Below are 13,963 nucleotides of genomic sequence, written 5' to 3' on the forward strand. Positions count from 1 at the left end.
GGGACAAAGAAAGCAAATAGTAAAATTCACCTGGGGCACAGCATGCATATCCTACTTTCTTACTAACTCTTATCGATCTAAGGCTAATACTTCACCAATTGCCCTTAAATGGTGCAATTGTTCTATGTTAATGTCTGTATTCCTAACACCTGGATTGCAGCATTCCAACAGTTTTGCTTAAAGGTACAGACAGCATTTCTTCAATCCTTTTTATTTTCACAATATAATTCATTCTACTTTCACAATCCCTCCTTTTGGTCAAGCACACGCCATGACCAACAATTACTGGGTTCCACAAATTAACCGTTCCTTATCTCTTTGTTCATCAGTGATATTCAAAATCATCATATTAGCACTCTGTTTTGGGGCAGTCACCTGGGTGACACGATTCTGGATATAACAGGAGATTAACTGAAAGCATACAAAAATCACTAAGATTCCAAACAGGATAGTTAGGGCTCCCTGAAACAACCGGTTTCCTATGCCAGAGAAATTGAACAGGTTACTTAGCCACTTCCATAAAGAACTCAGCTCTTCATGGGGAAGACATGAGATTTGTTCTAAGTGGTTAGCGTGATCTATTACCTCATTGGTATTGTCAGGTATAAACACACAACATTCTTTTCCAGTGAGAGCACAGGTCCCTCCTTTGGCTGCCAGCACTATTTCTAATGCCTGATGGTTTTGGAGGGCCACCTGTCCTATCGCCCCTGTTTCTTTGGCCAGGGTTTTTAAACTTTCTCCGGTTTCATTTGCCATTATTTTAATACTGCTTGTAACCTCAGGAGCCTTTTTGCCTGGTGTATTACTCTCCCAAGTGGGATAAAGGAACTGCCAATAGCCTCTTCCCAGGTGTCATTACTATTCCATATTGTGTTAAACGGACAAAGTCCTCCAGTGAGGTCTGGGGAATTGAATGGGTAACCAGGACAGGAACACCAGTTTGAGAGTGGGTTGGGATGTGGCTGCAAACCCAGCATTTAGAAATATTAAGGGTTTGAGCTATCCACACTTGCTGCTGGATAAAAGAATTGTCATTGTTGTGGACTCCCCAGACCTTAAGACATCAACAGCCGAGGAACAGGCACCACCAGAGGTGCATGTTGGAGGCAGGGCCCTTCTGGTTCTGACAACCTTAACTGAGAGAACTGCAGTCACAGTTTTATGTCCACCAGGCAGCAGGCAGTAGGCTCACTACTGCTTCTTCTTGGGCCTTGTTTTATGTAGTCATCTGCTTCCGGCAACCCTTATGAGAACGTAAATTGTAAGGTATTGCAGGCTGTTCCTCTACGTCTTCTTCTGGAGTCACAATTGACTCTGCGTGGTCCTGAGGTGATGATTGGTTCACTGGGGATGGTGCATTCTTACACTGCGAAACATGTATCCACTCTGAGATGCCAGACAGTTTCACAGCCGTCGGGGTAGTAAGCACTGCCTGGTGATTCTTTGATGTTCTTTAAGTCTCTTTACTACTTCTTCCTTGACTCTGGCTATAACAATGGCATTCACACCTTATCTTTTCCTGATGCATACATTCCCTTCTTTATCAGGGGAGCCCCCCCCACTGCCCAGCCCTGAGCTGTCAGGGGAGCCCCCCCCCCACTGCTCAGCCCTGAGCTGTCAGGGGAGGCCCCCCCCACTGCCCAGCCCTGAGCTGCCAGGGAACCCCCTCCTGCCCCCATCAACCAGCCCTGAGTTGCCAAGGGAGCCCCACCATTGTCTAGCCCTGTCCTGCAGCGAGCCCCCTCATGCACCCACACCCAGCCCTGAGCTGCCCAGGGAGAACCCCCCACCACACTGCCCAGCACTGAATGCCCAAGGAGAATCCCCCATTGCCCAGCCCTGAGCTGTCAGGGGAGCCCCCTCCCACCCACTGCCCAGCCCTGAGTGGCCAGGGAGAGAACCCCTCCCCGCCCCGCAGCCCAGCCCTGAGCTGATAAGGAGAGCCCCCACTCCCACTGCTGTGCAAATTGGCTTTCCCTCAGTCACCTGGGCTGGGAGGCTTTCTCTCCCTCAGCACACTCATGAATATCCCCTGCCCATCAGCTCGAGATCCTGACCTGGGAAGCAGAGCTAAAGGTTAAAAACTGCATAGGGGATGGAGTGGGGCACGTTCTTCCCCACTTTCCCCTTCCTTTCTGCCTTCCCTCCAGAGCTCCTACACTAATGACTTTACTGAATGCTGCCAATGACTCCCTGGACCCCCCAATTCCAGGTGGGTGGCTGATACAGCCGGGCTTTGTGGGGTCACTGGGGAGAGAATAGCAGCAACCCCAGCATGAGGATTGGTCGGGAAAGTGGAGATGGGCTACCAGAGACAGCCTCATTCAAAGCCTCCCTGCCAGCCAAAAGACAGCATGGAGCCTCTCTGGCCTGGGAGGCTGCCTGGGGAGAGGAGCAGCCAGCACCGCAGCCCTTGCCACACCACCCCCTAGCGTAACTGGTTCAGAGCACCCCCCTCCGTTCCCCTAGATCTCTGGGCAGGGCTGGGCTCAGCCCCTGTTGGGAAGATGCCAGAGGGTACTGCACTGTGTTTTACACCCACGCACTGCGTCTCACAGCCCCGGTTCACAGAGCTCATGCAATGGCCCTGCACACAGCTGGGTAGACATTCGGGCTGCGGCTGGATCCTGCCCTCTGAAGCCCAGAGAGAGGAGGGTCCTGCTGGCACATCTTGCAGCATTTCACGTTTACACCCATGGATGGTTCCTGTTTTTTCTAATTCTAATATAGCTCTGTTACACCTGAATATTGCTCCAATTGACTGAGATGCTCAGCTCTTTATCTGATTTATGGACAAAAACTGCCTTCATCCTCTGAGCTGAACTCATGGCCCTGACCAACAACTCACACTCATACTCACCTTCTCCAGGATGTTCATTAACAACCAGTTGTGGAGATGATGTTGCTAAACCGAATCACTTGCCTAAAATTCCAGCTGTTCCTTATTTCCCTGCGGAGGCTGGCAGCTCTTGCCCTCTGAGTTTCTGCATTTTATCTGCATTGTAAATAATCAGAGATAGTGTCTGTGTCAGCCGGGTGTGTCCAACAGTGTCTGGTTCAGCTCAGTGTGTCCAATATGCCTGAACCAGCCTGCTGGGAAGCACAGAGGGGTTTATGGACATGTTTTTCTGACCCCCAGGGCAGCGCTGGAGAACTCTGCTCCAGCCCAAGGGCTTGGGGATGTGGCTGGAATGGCGCCCGACTCCTGTGCTTTGCCGCCATTAGCTGGGGTAAGCCTTCCTGCAGCTCTGGTGGCCTGCCGCTGACGCTGCCAGCGGAGAATTCACAGACTATCCCTGGGAAAGCCCTGGGAGGGGAGTGGTGTTGTTGTGGTGCCATCAGTCACTCCTGGTCTGCCCAGGGACATTTCACTCCCAAGACCATTGAAACAGAATTCCCACCTGGGGGTGATTATTTAGGGACCTAAATCCTATTCCTCCTAATCCCTTCTTTTGGCTTTCGGCCCCTTCTGTATCTCCAAAACCAGTGGAGTCCCTAGCAAGTACCTAAGAAACAGCCTCCTAAGGGGGAGGGAGCCAGGCACTTCCACCCTAGTTACAATGGAGAAGCCTTTACATGGGCCTGCTTGGCTTCCCAAGGCAGCTCCCAGTTCCCCAGCCGGCCAGGGGCCGATGAACTCCTCTGAACAGGCATGGTCCAGGCCAGCTCTCCCCTCTGCAAGTGCCTCCCTGGGCCTGCTGACTGCACTGGGACTATCTGGACCCCATTTCCAGCACCAGCACCAGCAGCAGTGCAAGTGTTGGTGCAGACAGAGTGCAGGGGATTGGCACCTGTCTTGGATTAGAGGGTCTGGGCCATGCCCTGGCCTTTAATCCAGGCTCTGGGAGTAACCCCTTTAGTGTGCCAGACTTCCAAGGGCAGGCCACGTGACTCTATTACTGCAGGCCTGGGCCTTCCGACTCCAGCACCTGTTTCTCACTGTGGCTCTCTGCAGCGACTCCAGCCGCGATCAGACACCTGAGAGAGCCTGTCCCCTCTTAGGGAGCAATGCACTCAGCAGATTCAAAACTAGGTAGCTTTGATTAGTTATCTGGAATCCAGCATCGGTAAGTTCTTGGCAGCATGAGACAGCCAAGGTTCAGAGTCTGTATCAGTAGGAGCAATGATTTTGCCATGCCCTGATTCTCTGGGGTCCTTCTTCGCTCTCTCTGACCATGTCTGTGTGAGTCCATCTGCTCATCGCAGCAACCTCAACAGACAGCCGCTTGCCACCTCATCCCTTCGTCTCCACCTATGGCCTTTTCACTCTGATTCCCTGCAGAAGGTTGGAGGAAGTTAAGCACTAATGGCCCCGTCCTTGGCTCTTCCATTATCAATGCAGGGTCTCCAATTCCTGTGTGTAGATTCCAGCCAGTTCTTGCTAAGCTGTCTGGTTCCAAGGAGAAAAACCCTTTCCACCCAGTGGGTAACACTACAAAGTGGAGAAATACCCCGAGGTTTATAACAATTGTACAAAAGGCCCCACATTCCTCATAGCACCTCTCAGAAATCCTGACTGTACAATTGTCTCCTTTCAAGTAGCCCTTTCAGTCATGCCCTCTCCGGCTGACACCCAGAGCCCAGTTCAGGTAGGAGTTCCCTGGTGCACAAGGTGATTGCTCCATACCTGGCCAGCCTGTGCTTGGAAAGCCTGGCTATCACATCTCCTCCAAGAACAGGTTGCTACTCGCCTTTCCTGTGTGGATCCTCCCCTACCTGTTGCAGAGAGGAGAACCCTCCCACACTCAGCTCTGCTGTCTGGGGAGTGGGCAGGGGGGAGAGTTGGTTAGTTATCTTGTTAACCTCTGCTGAGTGGAGACATTCAGACCAGAAATCAAAGCCTAAAGCCGGTTTAATTTTTGCAGTTCACCTTTTACCAGTTTTCAGTCCCTGTAGTTCTTATTTCACTGAATTCTGCTAGTTAGGTAGAGACTCTCAGCAGGAGATTTGTGATGTCGGATCCAAGAATAACACATACAGGCCATTAGAACTGGACTGGCCTCTTATAGGCAGGCTGGTAGCACTGCCTAGCATTAAGGCTGCCAATGCTTCCCATTATAAGACCCTGTTTTCAGCTGCTTATAACTTTGCCAGGCTTTAACCATTTGGATGGACATTTTTCCACCTGGGTTGTCTGTCCCAAGCTGAACTCTTTGGAAAATTTCAACCAAAACAGTTCAGCCATGTCCAAGAACAAGGCTATGGAAAAAAGATGTTGTTTTGTTCGTATTCAAAAAATCGGGGTGAGATTTTTTTTGAAAAGCTCTGATGCCCCCACTTTGGAGCAGGAACTTGAAATGCGGCAGGGAGCAGACGATTGTGTCAGGGAGATGCCTGTGAAAATCAGACCAAAATTCGGCCGAGTTATAAACCTTTGAAAAACTGCAGCTTGTACTTGCTCAGTCAAGACTTTGATTTTAGCAGCCACATTCCCTGAAGAGCCCATCTATAATATTAGTCAGGCTCCAGCTCGGGGCTAAGCAGGATGTTCCCTGTAATTGCAGCTCTGGGCTGAGTCAGGCACTGGAACAGAGAAGAGAGAGGCTGAATCTGCTGGGCTCTCAATGCCGCCCTCCGAGCTCAGGCAGCGTGGAGCAAGAAGCTGCCTTATTTGAAGGCAGAGGGGCAAGAGCCAGACCTGCTGTGGGTGGGGATGGCAGAAGGTGTAGATTGGGAAAAGGAGCCCAGGGAGAAGACTGGGACTGGGATCCAGGGAAGACTGGGACTAGGGTCTGGGGGAGGGGAATGGGGGGAGTGGGAGCAGGTAGGCTGGGGGAGAGTGAGGTTGGATGAGGATCTTGGGGGGGACTGGGACGGAGAACCAGGAGGGCAGGAGGAAGGAGGGAAGGGGGAGGGGAGACAACTCTGCCAAAGAGCTGATGTGCAGGGGGAATGGCTGGGCAAGGACACTGGGAGAAGAAGGCCGGAGATGTCTGCTAAGACTGGATGACAAACCCAGGGAGGGAGAGTGGCCCTGCAAGCCAACAGGGATATAGATTGGATAAAGAGCCAGGATGGGGGGGCTGGAGGGGACTGGGACTGGCTGGGCAGGGAGCCTGGGGAGTGGGGGGAAACAGAGAATGGCCAGGTTAGGAGAGTGGGACTGGGTGTGGAGGGATGCCTGGGGTAGGACGGGGAGTCCAGAGGGGTGAGACTAGGACTTGCTGGACAGTGAGACTGGTACTGAGATGAGGAGCCAGGGATGGGGAAGAGGCAGGCCTGGGAGAGGGACAGGTTGGAGGGAACAGGGCGGAAGGGGCCATGCTTAGGAGGCAGAGGCAGAAGAGTCTATGACCACTTGTTCCTGATATCCAAGTATCCCAAATTTTTAAAATGTGGTAGGAGTGTCGGGAAAATGCCACATCTGGTTTCCACCTTAGGGCTCTGAACCACTGACGGGCATGCTCGGGGGTTAGCCCCATTCTAATTCTCGCCTGTTGTTTAAAAAGTTCGTAGTCGTTCATGTGTTCTTTAGGCATTTCAGCTGCCACCTTTGCTAGAGCCTGGAATGGAACCCACAGTTCCTGAGGTCTCTGTTGTCAGCAAATATCTGTGAAATCCCCTGGCAAAATGTGTGTCTCATATCCCTCTAGTGCTGGCCCATAGGGAGCATGACAACCTGCTGCTGCTATTGGTTCCTCCATTAGCTCAAGCAGCAGAGGGCTGTGCACTGGATCTCAGGATTTTAACCCTGCTGATGATCCATATTGGTGTCACTATGATGCCACATGATCGATCTTCTGTTTCTTACAGTTTGCTTTTTAAAAAAATGTAGGAAATTACCCACCCCCCCAACACCTACTTTAAAAGACCATAGTTAAAGTTTCAAAGTCAAGCCTCATACCATAGGAAATGCCAGAACCCTTCCCTCCCTGAGTGCACAGGATGGACCCACCAGGGCCGGCTCCAGGCACCAGTTAAGAAGCAGGTGCTTGGAGTGGCCAATGGGAAGGGGTGGCACTCTGGCCGCTATAGGGGCGGTATGTCCAGGTCTTCAGTGGCAATTTGGTGGCGAGTCCTTCAGTCCCTCTCGGAGTGAAGGACCTGATGCTGAATTGCTGCTGAAGAAAGGAGCGGTGCGTTCACACTGCCGCAGCTTTTTTTTCTCTTCTCTTGGAGCGGCAGAAAACCTGGAGCCGGCCCTGGGACCTATTCTAAGGAATGAATCCAAGTTGTACAGTGAAAAGAGCTGTTGTCTGTAGGAGCCCTACCCGCTCTATTGCAGGAGCTGGAAGGTGTGATGAACAAGGCAGGGGGGTGCAAGAAGAGAAAGGATGGTTTCAAGGGTAAGGCTGTTGATTGCCGCCCTGGAGAACTGGATTCTATCCCTGCCTCTGCCCCAGAGTTCCCATGTGATTCTGGGCAAATCACTAAAACCAAATTTTTCCCAGGTGGCCACTGAATGTGTGTTCCTCGCTTTCTGGGTGCTCAAATTGAGACCTGGGGTCTGATTTGCAGAAGTGCTGAGCACTCACAGCTGCAACTAAAGTCAATGGGAACAGTGCTCTGAACATAGTGCTTTATAATGCTAAATACTAAACTACAGAAAATCCGGTCCTAGGGGTCTCAAACATAGAGCCCTCTGCAGCCCTCTGCAGATACACAATGTATATCCGCGGATGTGGATATCTGTGGATATAACGCGGATATCCACGGATTTGCAGGGCTCTAGTGACAGTGAATGAGACCCGCAGGGCCATAGCCAATGACTGGGCCAGGAGCCACAGTGGTGAAAGAAGCAGCATGTCGGGCTGCCGCTTGCAGGAGCCAGCATCCAGCCCAGGCAGCTCCTCCGGCATGGCTGTACCTCCTCCAGCCCTGCCCACCAGGGCGGGCACTAGGCTGACTGGCAGCTGCCTCTGGTCACACTAGTGTGTGCAAAAGGTGTAACCTGACCAGGATCCTGTCTCGCACGTTGTCACTAGATCCCTGCAAGTCTGCGGTATCTGCTTTAGATCCATGGATACCCGCCTGTGGATATAATTGTGTATCCGTGTAGGGCTCTACTCAAACGAGGCACCCCAAAATTACTTTTGGCCTTAATCTCTCTGGTCCAGCTCCTCAAAGGTATTTAAGCACCTAACCTGCAATAAAGTCAATGGCTGTTAGGTGCCTAAATACCTTTGAGAACCAGTGCCTCTATACCTCTGTTTCCATCTGTGAAATGGGGATAATACCACCCTCTCATCTCCCAGGGCTGTTGTGAGTATAAACTCATTAATGTTTGTGACGCACTCAGATACTGGCACGATGAGTGCTGTAGAAAAGCCTCTGGGGAAATGAATACTTCTGTCTTCAGAGCAGGGTTTGTATCGTGCGCAGTAAATAAGAATGGGGCAGGGAAGAGGGGCGGTCACACATTGACCAGTGAGGAGAAAACACACTGTTGAATAGCTCCTCATTCAGTGAGCACCGTCCATCCTCCGCACCGAGTGAGGCAGAGGACCCACAGGAAAATAGTACATTATCATGCCATTAAAGACTGCCATTGTGCGTACTTAAAAGGGGGCTGAACTCAGTTATATGGGCAACTTTAATTGTGGCATTTGAGCGCTTGACTTTGAAACCTAAATAATGTTCTTTTAATGCAGTTCTTTTGTGTGTGATATAAGATCTAGTCTGGTGTCACCCATCGATAGTCAATCCATAGCTCTGGCACTGACTGTAACACAAGTTTGCCTGTTTTTACCCTTTCCAACAGTGCTCGTGACTCAGATGGAAGTGGGAGCCTGGACCTACCATTATGGAGACAAATCTGATTACTAATGGGAGCTGGCCAGAAACTTTTGCAGGTCATTCTACATTGACCTCGTAGCAATCCAGAACCGGGGGAAATTGCTTATCTCAACAGTATCTTACCCTACTCTAGAACATACTACTGGACTGGGCTACAGAGGATAAACGATGTTTGGACATGGGTTGGTACCAACAAGGCCCTGACAAAGGAGGTTGAGAACTGGGCTAGCAGGGAACCCAACAATAAAGGGAGGAACCAAGACTGTGTGGAAATTTACATAAAGAGGGACCGTGATGCTGGAAGATGGAACGATGAGCACTGCCAAAAGAAAAAGAGGACTCTGTGTTACCAAGGTAACCACCCCACCACTGCCATTCTCTTTGGAAGTGTGGGTCTGTCTAACACATGTAGAGCTGGGGAGAGTTGCTGGATTGACAGCTCTGGAGAAGAAAGTCCCTAATTGTCCATAGAAGAGTGTCGATGGGCTGGCTGTCTCCCATGCCGCCTCGTGGTCTGAGGTTGCTCCACAAGCCACTCTCACCTCACCCAGCTGGAGTTTTTCCTTACTGTTTGGAGTCTGTTCTCCCTGGCTCCCAGTCTTCTTCAGCCCTCTGGCTCGGGCTTCCTTCCAGGCCCAAACCCTGCCGGCCGGTGAAGGGTTTCCTGCAGAAGCCTCCTGCCTTGTCTCTCCTTAAGCACTCCCCTTCTCTGATGCTTCCTGCCACTTGTCCAGGGACATCAGCTGAGCCCTGCTCAGCTGTGCCTATCTGGTAACTAGGGTTGGCTGGCCCCAAACCACTAGCCCTTAAAGGGCCAGACGCACGGTTACAAAGAGGTATGGTCTGGGCAGAGGAACTTCACCCACCCACCCAGCTAGAGTACCTCAACCCTGATCTGCAGGGTCAGTCGGTCTCCATGGCCCACTGAGTCCTGACTTCTCTATGGAGACAGCCACCAAGGGTCTGGTTAGTGCTAGCTAGTGTTAGACATTAGTGATATTTCCCCATGGCCGGCAGCTCAGGCCTGCATCCGCTTTGCACGTTAGCTGTTGGGCGCAACACCTGTGCCTGAGAGCACTCACTGCTCTCTGTGCCTCACTGGCTCCTTTGGCTGGGGAGTTAAAGTCCTGCCTTCCAAGTTCTCTCTCACAAATGGGCCAAGCAGACCGGAGCTGAACCTGGGCTCTGAATGAGTCTTGCTTTGATCCCTACATTCGTCTCCTCACAAAGTCCCATTGTAAATTGACATGCCAGGCGCTTGGCCCCAGGAGCACCTATTCTGAGCCCTTGGGAGACGCAGTGGCGTCTCCTTGCCAAACTCTTTACTACCCTCCTCGGAGTGCAATCAGTGCTGGGGGGGAAGGGAGGTCAAAGCACAGCCTGATAGCCAAATGTGACACATGCTGCCCTCTGATCAATGCCTGGGTGTGTCCCCTGCAGGCCCAGCATGCAACGCTCCATCTTAATCCAGAGGGCAGCCAATCTGTCCAGCTCAGCGCTGTCCACAGGCAGCACCTCTGGGTGCAAGAGCCATATGACAATCTGTGCAAAGCAGCCACTGCCTCCAAGCTTCTGGCAAGGTGCCAATGCCACATGGCTGGGCAAAGCTTAGGTACCCTGGGTGGTATCTAGTCCCCCCTACCCCCAAGTGCTCTTGCAGTGCCTGAGCCAAGGCCTTTGAGAGCAGGGTTTTCTACCATGACTTTAACAGACTCTGGAAGAATCCCACAGTGAAGAAATGCAGCAGGGTTGGAGTGCAGGATCCAGGCAGTGGGGCGGGTTCTAACTGGGCTCAAAGGAGCTGTTAGGGTGGATTCTAACCCAGCTGTATCTCTGCAGCATCTTGCCAGCGTTCCTCCTGCAGCCAGCGTGGCGAGTGCGTGGAGACCATCGGGAACTACACCTGTGATTGCTACCCTGGGTTCTACGGGCCGGAGTGTGAACAGGGTGAGGGCAGTCGAACAGGGACACTCAGGGGCGGGGGGGAGCCCCACCGCAGGGCTTGCTACAGTCACTGCATTTACTTTCTGGAGGGTCTCCCCAGAGACATCCTCTGGGGTGACAGCCTAGATTCACCAAAGAGGGGTCTAGCCCAGCTGGAGGAGGGGCCTTTGCTATGGCTCCCTGGCCAAGGAGGCAGAGTGGGGTGGGGGTGTAGCATCCCAAGCGCCCGCCTGCCCTGCGGTTATAGCACGCCCGCCCCAAGCCAGCCCAGGCAGTTTGCCTCCCTTAGTGGTAAGGCTGCCTCCCATCCCGCTGTCAGCTGGAGCTGCCCAAGCAGCACAGATGGTCGCGTCTCCCTTAGGGCTGAGCAGGGTGCTTGACAAAACGTGGGCATCCCTCTAGCTTAGCCCCTGAAGAGTCTAAGCCAAACCCACAACGGGTTGAGCAGAGTTGGGATGAAGTTGTTTGCTCAGTAATAGGTTATTATTGAGTGTTTGCTTTGCAATGGTGCTCAGAGACCTCAACCAACATGTCGGGCCCACTGAGCTAGACCCTGTACACTAGAGCTGGTGGTTTCAGCTTGTGAGACATTTCGTTATTTCAAAATTGGCTTCATTCCAAACCAAGATGGATAAGGACTGCACCAGGGCCAGGGACCCGAGGGATTCCAGAATCCCAGAGGCCAGTTACCAGCTGCCTGCACAGGAGCAGAGCAGCCTGGGGAGTCACTGGCCCAGGCCTCTAGAAGCCCTGGGATCTCCAGCCTGGGGCAGTCTACATGGCGGAGCTACCCCAGAGCTGCACCCCCTGTGAGCTGATCCTGGAACTTCCAGGCTTTCAGTTCCATGGCAGGGACACTGAAAGCGCCAAGAACCCTGGCTCAGACAGGGAGCCTAGCAGGCAGCAAGAGCCCCTAGAGACCTGGCTCTGCCTCGAGACTCGACTCCCGACTCCCTGAGCTGGGACTCACGGAATATAAGAACGGCCACACTGGGTCAGACCGAAGGTCCAGCTAGCCCAGAATCCTGTCTTCTGACAGTGGCCAATGCCAGGTGCCCCAGAGGGAATGAACAGAACAGACAATCATCCAGTGATCCATCCCAAGTCACCCATTCCCAGCTTCTGACATCCCCATCCCCGGCCATGCTAGCTAATAGCCATTGATGGACCTATCCTTCAGGCACTTATCTAGTTGGTTTTTTTTAACCCTGTGGCTCTTGGAACACCAACAGAAACCTGTGTGTGTTCTGATGAAGTGGAGTCAAATCTGTAGTCGATTTGGTGAATCAGTTCTCTTCAGCGCATTGGCATTTTCAGTCTAAGCTAAGTTTTGCCAGAACATTTGCAAGCAGCTCTACTGTACATGGACGTAGTGCGAGAGCCCCCGTGCCAAAGAATGTACACTCTAAACAGACAAGACAGACAAAAGGGGGGCGAACGGGCAGAATTGGCCACCCTCTCTCTTGCCCTGCTGGTGGAGGGTAATAGGTCTCAAGAAGGTTTTGAATGTGAGTAATTTGGCAGGTGTGTCAGGTGTACACAAGGTTCAGGTAAGAAGTCACATTGTTGGAGGGTTTTTTTTTGCCGTTCTCTGCAGCATGGGGCATGGGTCACTTGCTGAAGGATTCTCTGCACCATAAGATCTTTAAATCACAATTAGAGGATCTCAGTAACTCAGATATAGGTCAGGGGTTTGTTACAGGAATGGGTGGGTGAGATTCTGGGGCCGGGTTGTGCAGGAGGTCAGACTAGAGACAGACAATCATAATGGTCCCTTCTGACCTTAAAGTCTGTGAGACAGGAGAGATTCATTTTGTACATCTGCCCTAGTCTGGTGGCACATGGAACTGTTTCTCAATAAAGGTGCCATCATCTGTGTTTCTCTTTCTGCAGAAATTACCTACCTGATGGTGAATTAAACCCCAGCCAGTGTCAGTGATTTGGAAGGCTCAGAACTTACCATGAATTGTACATACAAGACAGTCAATAACCACAGCACCATGTATGTGCGATGGTATAACTATGGGACCGAGGGACTAAAGCAAGAGCTGGTGAATGAGAGTGATGTGATTACAACCCTGAATTTGGACAATGGATTTGCCTCTCTCACTTTGAAGAACGCAAATTCATCTAATACAGGAACCTGTGTGTGTGAGGTGGGGATCACAGCCAGGAACCTGTCTGTGTCAGGAGCTGGAACCCAGGTGACCATCAGTAAGTGGCAGCAACCTCATACGTGCTTCCTACTATGAGATCCAGATACCATCAGCTTCCTACAGAGCGATAAGCTGAGAGCAGTGCTTAGTCTGTGCCAGGCTTGGCAATCCATAGCCCCTGCACTCCTGGGCTTGCTGCATCAGTTATGAATGTAAAAGAAAACTGCTTGAGTGCTGGCACCTCTTTCACTACAAATTAAGCACTGCCTGAGACACAGAACCAGAGACAATCACTGGCAAGGATTCCTATAAGCTGCTCTACATTATGCCCAGCACTGAGCTTCGTTATGACAGCCCCCAAAGACTGGGTAGGGCAGGGCATAAGGCATCTGGAGCAACACTCGGTGCACCGGAGAATCTGTTCCTCTTTTCTACATCGGTTCTTTTACTGCCCCTTATCATCAGAGTATCTGAGGCCCAGATTTGCAAAGGTATTTAACCATTGCTCCACTCAGCAGTGGCAGGCCTATCTCATTTAGGAGTCTCTCTCATTGGCAGTCAGTGGGGCACTAAATCACTTTTGAAAATGAAATGTAGGCTGCTAAATCACGTAGACTTTGCTCCACTCAGCACTGCAATGTGTAAATACCTTTAAAAATCTAGGCTTGAGCAGCTTCCAGCCATGCATGTGACTAGCACCTGCCAGGTGTGGTCCATTCTCTCTCTCATCCTCTCCCAAGAGGGGGAATTGTGTGTGCAGTGCAGCATTTAGAGTGGGGTTTTTAATGCATTTAATTGACACACGTACAGCTGAACCTGATGCTTATGTAAATACAGATGTTCAGCAGTTGTCAACAGAATTGCTGTTTTGTGGAGGAGGTGAAGGTTCTAGTCAGTGCTGCAATCTCGTGCTAGTTCCAAGCATTGGGAAGCAGTGCGGCGTCTCAACACTGCTGCGTGCTGACTGGGGTAAATGTTGATTTTGTAACGGCAACCACTGGCAAGGAGCTTTAGATAATTTATACATTCAGAATCCTCCTGTTATTCTATTGTTTTGTTAAGAGACACAAACCTTGCAGGGGTTCTGGTTTCCTTCCTCCCCTACTGAGCCAGTCCCTGCCCAG

At 51.5% G+C, this 13,963-nt stretch overlaps 1 protein-coding gene across 1 annotated transcript; it reads left to right on the forward strand.

Moving 5' to 3' along the window:
• The first annotated feature begins 8,718 nt into the window (after positions 1-8,718).
• Positions 8,719-12,602, forward strand: LOC115660492 (P-selectin-like). The gene is given in 4 exon segments (XM_030581963.1): positions 8,719-8,830; positions 8,833-9,093; positions 10,579-10,686; positions 12,577-12,602. Coding segments are annotated over 4 exon segments (507 nt in total).
• The last annotated feature ends 1,361 nt before the right edge of the window (positions 12,603-13,963 follow it).

This window comes from Gopherus evgoodei, chromosome 12, assembly GCF_007399415.2.
Source record: "Gopherus evgoodei ecotype Sinaloan lineage chromosome 12, rGopEvg1_v1.p, whole genome shotgun sequence".
Classification (NCBI taxonomy): Eukaryota; Metazoa; Chordata; order Testudines; family Testudinidae; genus Gopherus; species Gopherus evgoodei.